The sequence below is a fragment of the Convolutriloba macropyga genome, chromosome 14 (genome assembly GCF_964194025.1).
Source record: "Convolutriloba macropyga chromosome 14, txConMacr16.3, whole genome shotgun sequence".
Lineage (NCBI taxonomy): Eukaryota > Metazoa > Xenacoelomorpha > Acoela > Convolutidae > Convolutriloba > Convolutriloba macropyga.
The window spans coordinates 20,282,852-20,294,589 of record NC_134481.1 but is presented as its reverse complement, the minus strand read 5'-3'; the positions used below and the strand labels follow the sequence as shown (position 1 = coordinate 20,294,589).

Sequence of the window (11,738 nt, the reverse complement as noted above, 5' to 3'; positions counted from 1 at the left end):
GGTTTGATACACGAACTGAAACCTGCTTTAATGATGTTGTGTTTGTAGAAGCTCTCAAGATTGTAGAAGCTATATTAGTCCTGCTGGTCTTTTTAGGGCAATCTTCAATTTTATTGATCTTTTTCAGCACTTTTTATCCTACCATTTGCCTTTTTGTCCTCAAAAGCGTGATCAACAGTCAAAATCCAGCAGGCGTTATGTAGTTTCAGAGTCCAACGGCTCAATAGCCTCTATATGTTTACGGCATTTGTCTCGAAGACAACAATTGTTAAATCAATAAGAGCCGCTTGTTAGCGCTAGACGAATGCTACAAAACTCGGAACATTTTACAAAACTTTGCTTTGAGACTAGACTATTTCTTCGACCACTCTTATAAACACTGTTACCAATTTTTGAGCAGCGGTGATTTTTATTCTAATCAGCAGCTCAGTGACGTAAGTTATGCAACTGTTGTAATCACAATGAGAGTTGATTAAATAATTTTTGATCCAATTTTTTGATATTCTACAGACATTTGAAAACATCAATATTACGAGCATGGAAGCAATACAAAAAGGTTAAATGTCGGTCTCAGAGTTCGTATTAAAGCTTTCTATCAGCTGTAAAATTGTGGCTTCTCAAAGAAATTTCAGTCTAAAATCCTAATAGTGTTGTTCTAATAATGATGGAAAACTATGAACCTTAACATCAAACCTGTAAACTGGGCGTTACTCCTTCATGCAAGCTCTAACTTTTAATTACTTACAGACAAATTTTATCTATAAAGTTTACGAAACAGATTTTTTTCTTAGCGTTGTTATCGTGTCATAGCCACCTGTTCTAATATTTTGTCATCAATTTCAATTATTAACCGTTTTAAATATGTGAGCTTACTCATAGAAGTCTTTTGTTTGAGATATGTTTCAGTAATTTAACACAACCTAAAACCAGATCGCAGTTCCTGTTTCAAAACAAAAGTTATCTATTTAGTGTTTTTAGATAAACATGGAAAATCTTTTCGGGATTCTTTCATGAGTATTTTTATGCGCCTATGCAATGGGTTTTCTTCAATTAATCAAATAACTACAGCAGCGCAAGACAACAAAAGGCATATACGTTGAAGATTTTGCTACTAAATTTTTCTGGTCATTTCTTTTGCATTACAAAAATTATAATCTTTACCTGTTTATCTCACTTATGAGGACAAAAAGGCGAATGGCAGGACGAAAAAATTCAGAAAAAAAGTTAGTAGAATTGCAGATTAAGAATAGACCAGCAGGATTATTATAGCTATACAAACCATGTTTGAGTGCAATCGATAATATTGTTTTCGATCAGAAAAGAATTTGCTTCTAGCACCAATAGTTTCATAAAAACGTCGGTAATGGTTGCATCAAAAATGGCTCAAATGAAAAAAAATTGAATCACCAAAAAGAAGACGTCAACTTTCAAAACATAAAAGTTTGCATAAGGGCAAATCTATTTTTAAAGGTCAAAAACAATGCCTCGTGGCCTAAATTTTGACAAACATACGCGAACTGTTCGTACAATTCTAACAACAATCAGATCTATTGTTTCATTAACTCAGTGTGATTTTTGGAATGCAATTTCAAATTTATTCTTTCAATTCGCAAAATATTCTATTTGATGGAACAATTGAATATTTTCAATTTGGTCAGAAATATATTGAGCTGATCATACTTATCATAAACTACTTCAATGATTTGTTGTCTTTTGGATGATTATGATGGAAAAAGCAGGCAGGAGTGAAATCTTCAGAAAGAAGCTGAAAAACTTGAACTGAATGTTTTCGACCATTTTTCCTCAATTTTGCATTTTCCACAATTGAAGCCAATTTGAAGTTGTCGGGATTATTTTTTACGTGTTTGTTCACGCGTCGATATGATCTTTTTTATCGGCCAGAATAGCGTCTATGCGTTTTTCCTGCAATTCCTGCGTGTGTTTTGAGATGAAGTCTTTCTGGGTTCCGTGCAGAACTAGTTTCCATTCGAGAAGTTCGCCGTGGCTCAGGAATTCGTCCGATTTCATCTCGATGGTGAGAGTCCAAACTCCCAGAGGGTTCTCACCCCAGGTGTGGGTGGTCAGGAAGGGCCATTCTTGGAATCCTTAAATAACATTCCGGTTTTACAAATCAAGCAACTATCCAAAGCTCATACTTTGCATATTCAGTTACACCCTCTAAATTTTAGTGTACAAATTTATTTGCAAAACAAAGGCGCGTTTGCTATTTTATCGAGTAGTAAAATAAATTATAGCTTGCATAACATAACTGTCTATCCTTAAATGCTCACTTCAAACCGAACCCGAACGCAACTACCCCACTCACCCCTTCCCCCCCCCCCCCCCCCCAACAATGTTATAATCCCCTCAGTTACTGAACACTTGCCACTACATGTTAATTCGTGTGTATAAGTATATGGCACGTCCGATTGGTTAACGCATATAATATGCACCCCCTAAGCGTTGGGGGGGGGGGCTTTTATTAGAGGCTACCTTGCTGGTTGTCATCATCAAATGGTCTCTTGGCCAATAGTATGCTCTCAGTTCCACTTGGTGACGTCATATTGATGGTCATGTCTCCCCTTCTGGTGGCCCTTGCACTAATGATGGCCTGGACGTGTTCTACATACCTCACTTCATTGTCCTGACCAGCACACGCATCAGTAGTCAGTTGGATTGTCAAGATCTCTCCAGGCGGAGGAATCGGGCTGAAATTATGCAATAATTTGAAAGAGTTTGGAGAGCTTGTATGAAGACTTCTTTTCTCTGTTTTGCAATATGTTGGAATTTCTAAAATCTATTCTGCCCTAGCCCCCAATCGAAAAAGATACGGAAAAAACGGACCCAAACGGAAAAAAATCACAGAAAAGGGAGCCGTACTTAGGCTAATTTATGAGATGATAAATTCGCGACAGAAAAGCGTCAAACTAGTGCTACAATGACTTCGAAGTTGAGAAAGTTTTTTCGAGAAGTTCACAAAAATTGGAAATTTTGAACTTCTGCTTCAGAATATAACACTGAGTGCTGACAGTTCATTTGGTGGACATATTGATTGGGCTCAAAACGTTAGCAATGTCAATTGCTAATTAAAAAATAATTGACGCACAATTGTTTGAAGCACAATTGTAAATAAAAATTTTGCATTCCAATGAATGAAAATGGATCTTTTATTCAAAATTTCCAAAAATATTTTCTGATTGTTTCTGATTATTTTTTAGAGTATTTTGAGAAATTTACTATTAGCTATGTTTAGCTTAGAAACTTTACTTTTGTATCACAGATCTTGCAGCAAATCAGCAGCGATTTTTTGCAAAGTTTGTGCTACAAAAGGAAAGTTTCTAAACTAAACATGGCTAATAGTAAATTTCTCAAAAAACTCTAAAAATATTCAGCAATAATCAGAAAATGTCATAGTAATTTTGAATAAAAGATCCATTTTCATTTATTGGAATGAAAAGATTTTAATATAAACAAAACCAGAAGACTTTACTTTGTGTGATTCTACGTTAGATTTCTTACCAATAAGTTAATTGAAATATCGTTTAATGTAAAATAGAGAACTTAGAACAATTATTCAACCACCCAATAGTTTTTGTATGACAAAATTTTGTTTCACTATTTGATGATCAATCTAGGAGATTTCATCATGAAATTCCCAGTGATCTGAATACAGCTGGTTGAAACAAGAAGACTTTTATAGAAAGCGGAAACAAAATTAGCCATCTTTTGGAGTTCAAAAGACTGTGTTAGCAATTTTCAGTTCTCTACTTGGGTTAATTTCAATCTATAATTTTAATCTATAAAAGCACATTTGGCAACATTTCTGATGAGAAAATTAGAAACGCGACACAATTATCAAAAATTTAGCAAAAAACACTCGGACCAAACAATTCAGCACCCCTCGTCTATCTTTAGAGTTAAAATCTATAACACCATTGTTGAAACAATTGTAACAAATTTTGTTGATTTAAAAAACCGGTCGTGCGTAAAATATAGATTCAAAAAATATTTTTTTGATGTTCGTTTTTTCCGGCGATATATCAAGGTTTATATTTTTGTAAATAGTAGACCAATTTCCGTCGTTTTTCACATTTTCCGTAATTATAGCCCAATTTTTTTTTAACAAATTAATAAAAATTTGGTCTAAAATACAGAAAATCAGAAAAAAACAGCGGAAATTGGTCTACTATTTAAAAAACTTTCAACCTCGATATATCACCGGAAAACAAAATTCAAAAACTTTTTTTAATTCTATATTTTACGCAGGACGGGCTTTTTTAATGTTGCCACTCACAACTCTCTACGGTGAATATAACGATCGGCGAACTGAATCCGTTTAACCGAACAAAAATGACTGAACAAAAAACACATTTGCGTAAAAAGTTCCTCCGTCCCGCTTAAATGCGGTCGGAAATTTTTGTAATGACTACCTAATTCAAAGGTACCAATGCTGGAAAAAAGAAACTTTTACCGCATAATTTTGCAACTCAAAAAATTAACTATCTGTTTTTCGTTCTGCTTTCTTCAGTGAACCTTGAATCACGTTATTATGCTTAAGGAAACAAATGGTATCAGTAAAAAAGCACTTACTTTTTGTAAAAATATTTTCTATTTTAAATCTTTTTCAAGTTCGGAGCTCAGTCGGAAGTCAGTTTCCAATTTATGGCTATTCTACCACAGCAGATTTTCGGTTTTTCAAAATTTCAACGTACGTGTTTTCATGCGAGTTTTGTCTAGAAATGAGTAATAAATGCAAGGTTTCGTCATTGAAAATCAGAAAATCAGGACAATTCAAACTGAGAAACATGATTTTTAACAGAAAAAACGAAATTGAACAATATACTTATGAACTAATTTGGTGTAGTGGGAAAGCCTGGTGGAGGGGGGGGGGTAAATGGTTACAGACCTTTAACACACTTCAATACGCGATTCACTTATTTCGATGAAATAGATTGACATAGAGAGTTTGTTTCTGTTATGATCCAAATTGACCTTTCCATTTTTTAAAAAAGTGAGAGCATAGACAATATAAAACTCCTAGTCGACTCTTAAGAGCAGATACAGAGTAGACAAAATAATTGATTCCTGTATCTATTTGTCTGAACATTAACACATTTGGAAAAACATGTATTTTCAAAATGTTTCGCAGTCGTAATTTTCATGCTAACAAAATTTGTTGGCTACCCTGGGTTGTTTGTGTACCCCTATGGCAAAATAAGAAAAGTTGAAAGCAATGCCTGGAGTTATTTAGCGTGACATTTAGATAACCTTTTTTTCACCGGGATAAAGAAATTAACATGCAGGAGAAATAAGGCAAAAATTGGGAATAAGCTGCCGGCAAGTCTAGCCAGGATGAATAAATAAAAGGAAAAATAAAACTTTAATGATCCAGGAAATATAATTTTAAGCAATAATTGCATAAATGGATTTTATGCTCGTGTTTAAATATTTTGGGCAAAAATATCAACAAAAAAGCAGTCATAGTTTGATGAATGCAAATTAACGAGCTATATTTAGCCTCCAATTTCATAAGTTCAAATCGAAGTGAAATGACGTCATTTTGTGTAAGTGAATGAGACTTGCATACCCATCGTGGGTACAGAGAGCAAAATAATTTGAATTTGAGGCGACAAACATTTTGAACCAAATCAGCGGAAAATACCCCCCCCCCCTCAAATCATCCTATATTTAAAAAAAAATGGATAAAAGAGCATACATAGCTAGATGGCAACTCCAGACTGGGTCGCTGAAATTGCTGCAATGATATCTGGATCTCAGTTATTTATTTCAAGTTTTTTTCTACAACGTTTAGATAAAGAAATGCCGTTATTTTTTCAAAGAATTTCTTTCTTTTAGGAAATTGGCCAACCTTCAGCACTTTTGCCAATCTCTAGAAGGGACAACAGTTCAATTTTTACACCAACCATGTTCCCCAATTGAGACAAAAACTGAACAAATAATAAGACTTATTTGGAGCCGGAAAAAAATTCTAATGAAATGCGTCGCCAAATAAGGCCGTTTCAAAAGATTTCCAAAAATAACTTTTTTTTCAGATGCTGTTTTTCTTAAGAACCCAAAAACTGTCATAAAAGTTGAACCCACGCCATTGTTCGAAACTATAAATGATAATTTTTGTTTTGTAACAGCTTTAACGAAAACTTTTGAAAATTATTATTATTTTATGACTAAATTTATTTTGTTTCGAGACACGTGCCGCTTCATACTATACCGCGCTACAAAACCTTTCAGGTATAAAAACAGGAATGAAAAAGAAGTTGCATCATATTTTAACTCGGCGTGAACAAATGTTTTGTTTTCCTTAATTGCTTTGTTTTTTTGGCAGAAAGTCTAACGATGGGGTTTTACTGATTACTGTCTGCTCGGATTCAATTATCGTAATATTTTTTTTCAGCACCTCCGCCACTGCGGATAGGAAGCCAGGAACGAAAAAATGGGGTAACAGCGAACAAAAATGTACTTGAATTTAAAAAAAACGTCATATTTCTACGTGACTAGAGCGTGTTCCACAATTCGTCGAGTTTTTTTTTATTTATGGCACACTATTAAACTTGGTGCGGCATTTTAACGGCACTTTTTATTCTTGATACGGCCTTAATACGGTTCCATAGTATTCTCAGTGCGGCCACACCACGGGCCGTATACAAGGTGTTAGTGCGGTTTTCATCTGTGATTTATACGGTGCCATACTACGGTTTTTCAAATTTTTCCGAGTTTACTCAAACCAGAGCAAAGCTCTATGGTATCCAAACTTAATGCCAGCAAATTTTACCACTTTATCTTGTTCCTCCAGACAAGATGCCGAATCGGTCATACAATAATTATTTAGAACAACTGAGAACTATCAAACCAGCGTCAAATTTTATTGTGAACCAACTATTAATTTTTTAGGGACGAATAGAAAATACAAGAATTAAAAAAGACAATCATTATCAGCTTTGGGATAAATTGCAGGTACTTTACTTTATCTTTATACTATATGCAGAGGCATCCGAATTGATTAAAACTTATAGAAATTGAATATTTAGGATGGAGGTTTACCCTATTCTCAATTCCACAAATAGTCCTGGAATAAATCTGCCGAGCAAAAGAACAACTACTGGAAGGGGTAGTAACGTCACAAACCTACTACTCTGAATTAGACTAAAGGTTTACACAAACCCTTCGTTCGATCTCTAACTGAACAGTTTTGAGGCGTTCTAAACTGTGCTCAATTGCCAATAATAATGATAATAATGTTAAAAGAAGTTTAAAGAGCCTCTCTATGTTATGTGATATGTATATTCCTAAAAATCATTCTTACTAAAAGGAATAAAGTTGTGACTCTAAGATTGAGGATAATACCAGGCCCTCAATTCAATTAATTAATTAATCGATCAACCAATATACTTAAACAAGACCGTAGATGGCGTGAAGAGCTCGTCTGCATTCACTCCACAACCCAACCAGACTATTATTACCAACTTGATAGAACGTTTAGACATTGCTCATCGGGTACTTCAGGTTACTGCAGACCGTTTTATTTGTCTACTTGGTTCACTATTGCATACTACAAGGGTTGACTTAACTTGCCAATTCTTCTTCGGGCAGGCAGGCCTACCTTCAGAGTGGCTTCACTAAGCGGACTCCTTGAAGGAGCTGGGCCGATTAATACTCTTAGAAATCAATCGTCTTGATGTTGTCTCCGGCCTCAGTGTTGTCCTCCAGTTCGTCTCCTAACCCATCCTAATTATCGATTGGTTGACCACAATTTTTAATTGTCACCAAACTAAGATATATCAGCTTACTCTAAGCTAGAAATGAGGATTTACTTTAGATCTTTCAAGGTTTGAAATTAAGTTACTAAATCTGTTCAATTATAAATTTTATTTTAGATGTAAACTGCAATTAGTAAACAATTACCCAGCATTAATAAATACTAGGTTCCAGTTCTTGTAGAACACTAAGTTTAAGTTTTCTATTTATCCCAATTAGTGGAACGCATAGTCTATTCTTAATAGATACCGGCTTAGTTTCTCATAAGTTATGCTAATAGGCCTAGAAGGAGAAAATACTTGAAAAATTGTTAAATTAATTTAACTAAAAGTATAGTTACCCGAATACACTAATTTCACCAAACGTTATATTTTTCAGCACCGCGACAGAGATCTGTTAATTCACTCATCGACTTCGTGAATTCGAATATCACAACGATTTAGTTATTTTCAGATTGGTTTTGTTACAAAAATGGACTGAAAATGAGCCGTATATATACTGCTTATCTATATTTGGATATGATAGTATAATCCTATTTTACCAAAGATTCCTAATTATTGTGTGAAAAGTGCCTTTTTGGTAAAAGTTTTTGGATGGTCATTCATAACTTTGATTCCATAAGTCGCTAAGATGGGTTTCTAATCCTCTATTACGAGTGCGCGAATTCGGTGTTAGATTGATCCTAGGGTCTTTATCACAATCAATATTTACTCATTCAATCGTTCTTATTTATTTAAATATCTTCGCCATTATTATCTTTGTACGGTTTCAAATTTAGAATTTGCTTCTTTGTTGGGGAATATTTCAAGGTCAGTATTAGTTTGGTTCTTTTCCGAAAAATGCTTAAGTTCAAAATTCCGTTTCTACAAAACTAACGATAGTTAAGCTGAGAAAATTTATACAAAAAAACTGAGGACCAATGTTAATTGTCTCGGGAGCTGAGATTTAAGCAGGATTCAATTGTCAGAATATTGCTTTAAGGCGGCGACACGAGCAAAATGGGTTCAATGATTTGTCAATTAAAACTAAAACGGCCGCCGATATCAAAAATTTTTATGCAATAATTGCACTTGCCGATAAAAATTTCAGTTGACATCTATTTGACATGCCATTTTGTTTACACGTACAAAATAATCGTTCTTTAACACCACAATCATTTACTGGAAAGTATTTTAGGTATATCGTCAGCATTCCGAGCCACGACTCAAGCTCTACTTCCCATAGCTGATTAGAGACCATTTTGGCCCGGAATTTCAACTTCGGTACTTCAACGTATACGCAACTACAAAAAAAAATAGAAAACTAATTAACTGGCTCATATTTTGCGATCGTTATATTTGTGGGATTGGAATTTGGTTCACTAGAAAATACTTAAATCAGAGATACTTACTAAGCCGATTCGGTTGTAACTGCTGCTACACAGTGGAACCTCTCTGGAACTGTGACCCAGTTCTCTGCTTCCCGAACCATAGCCCCAGCGTCCAAAACTCCGAATCCAAACAAGTGATTGAACTCCAACCCTCTTCCGTTGGTCTTCCATTTATGTAGTTCATCGTATAGTTTGTTTCTTTTGGATGTAATCACCACCAGGTGTTGCATATCACGCCAGGTCAAGTCCGGGTTCGCCTCCAGGGCCAGTGCGAAAACCCCGGCAGCTTCTGGCGCCGCTGCGGAAGTTCCAGAATGTCGAAGTGTGCAGTTCCCGTAGAGGTCAGTTGTAGCGACCCCAGCCTCGGGGTTGAGACTTCTCCCGTTGCTGAAAATGTGGACATTTGAATTACTTACGAGCTGTACAGATAACAATATATGAGTCTTAATTATAATTCCTCAGAGATATCCTAAAGTATAGAAATAGCAAGAACACTGGAATCTTTAAAAGAGTTTTTAAAAATTAAATCTACAAATTGAACTCTATCCAATGAACTTAATTAAGAGGTCATCTGTGTCTTAAATAAAGTACCAATAAAGTAGATTAAGAGGATGTTTATTATATTAAGTGGATAAGCAAACTGAACATGAACATCAACGGAAAATGAAAATAATTCTCATTGTTGCAAAAATTTAATGTAAATAATATGTTGATATAATCAAAAGTTGCAAATACGTTGTGAATAATAAAAATGAGGTGAAATAGCACCAGCCTGAAAGTGCTTGCGAGAGTTGATGAGCATGATTCGTCGTAGAGTGCGGTCCTCCCATCATTGATAGCACTGTTGATACTGATAGTCCACATTGATGATGCATATCCATCGCAGTTGCAGTCGTCGTTTTTCCCACCATCACCAGACGCCCACACATAGATGCTGCCCTTTCCGTCTCGCCCCTAAATTACCATATATGACCTGGAAATTTCCATAACGGTTGATCGTAATTCTCTGGGGTCTAGTTTACAGATTACAACAAATTTTTGACCGACAAAAATCAAAGAAAATGGAGTGTAGAATGTTACTGCAATTAATCTTCAAAAACGCGCAGTTAAGTTATCATCTAATATTGCAATGGAATGTTAGCCCTTGACCATGAAATGGTCCAAATTGTTGAGCTCCATCTAGATTTTACTCTAATAAAATGAAAAACTGTTGACATCTTTTTACAAATAAATTCTTTTTACAAATATATTTCAATCAGAATTCTTCAAACTCTTCAAAATAGGGTATATGTTCAGCTAATTGTTGGAAAGATGATCATTGTCTCAGCTTAACACATAAGGAAGGCACCCAACTAGAGGAGAGACTTAATGTATGTGTAATCATATCTGATAACCCATCTAAAATTAGAGCAATTATGTCTCAAAATTCTAACGCTTAGTATATTTGGCCGCATAAAAATATGTATCGACAAAACGAAGCTTATTCCAGCAGATAAAAGAACACAGACGCAACTCTTTCAACATAAATTTTCAAATTTATTGCTTCTCTAAAATCTGAGACCAAAATTGATATAAACTTTGCATCGTTTAGTGACGAATATCGAAGCGCACGAGATTGTTTTTGGGTGCAGTTCCATGACCCAAAATGTAAACTGCTCAATAACTTGGTCTGATTTCCGAATTTATTAGTTTATGTTTTTATACCAAATTTCTCAAGTTGAAAGTGAACATACTAAGTGAGAATAACTACGGTGTATCTTGTGCTTGGAGACGTAAGTTCTCTCCACCTAAAACCAGGAACCCATGGGCAAGATGTTGAGCAGAAGTTGATAGCAAACAGGTCGTTGGAACGAAACAGATCGATGGAAACAGATCAAAATCATTGAGGTACAATTTCCTTGCGTTTCCAAAAATGTATATAAAAATAAGAACAAAAATGAAATTTAGTCAAGCATGGTCACAACACTCTTGGTAGTCTCCGCTATGAAGACTAACTGTTCAACTGAAAAAGTCGTATCCGAACAAATTTCAACCTGAGGGATAGCATGTGTACTTAAATCTTTTCCTGGTTTGTATTCAAAGTAACATCAAATTTTCACTTTGAATAATGGGGAGTTTTATACGGTGACTAACCAGGCAGATGGTTTAGCTGCAACAAATGATTATTGTAATTTTATCTCGATAAAAAAAATGTCTCGACTGCCGTTGACGCATTTCCTTCGCAATTATAATCATAAACCGACTAATGTCGGAGTAATTGCTCTCGAACGACCGGCGATGCCATTTAATTCAGGGGCAGTAGCCTAGATCAATTTTTCTTTACGGGCGCAAAAACAGATTACCACCCCGGGATTCGAACGATGGACCTCCCGCTCCCTAACCAAAAGCACTTCCCACTCGGCTATCAGTCCCTGCTTATTGCTATGCTGCAATCGTTTTTATTTCAGCAGCCAGCTTTTCTTTGGAGTGAGAACCATAGAGATCACTAAAAAATGAAGAACGAAAGCGTGAAAAAGTCATTTCGGAATTAAAGAATGTTCCGCAGAAAAGTGCAAAAAAGGTCAAGAGAAAAATTTGCATAAAAGAGACCAACAAG

General features: G+C 35.2%; 1 protein-coding gene across 3 annotated transcripts in view; it reads right to left on the bottom strand.

Annotated features, from left to right (window-relative positions):
- Nucleotides 1–1,586: 1,586 nt before the first annotated feature.
- LOC142353280 (neuroendocrine convertase 2-like) overlaps nt 1,587–11,738 on the bottom strand; it is a 47,288-nt gene continuing 37,136 nt past the window's right edge. For all 3 annotated transcript variants that reach the window (XM_075405511.1, XM_075405512.1, XM_075405513.1), the window contains exons 7-10: nt 9,915–10,096; nt 9,164–9,529; nt 2,494–2,708; nt 1,587–2,105 (exon numbers count right to left, since the gene is read on the bottom strand). In XM_075405511.1, the coding sequence (XP_075261626.1) occupies nt 1,870–2,105; nt 2,494–2,708; nt 9,164–9,529; nt 9,915–10,096 (999 nt within the window). In that variant the 3' untranslated portion in view covers nt 1,587–1,869. The remainder of the gene's footprint in view (nt 2,106–2,493; nt 2,709–9,163; nt 9,530–9,914; nt 10,097–11,738) is intronic.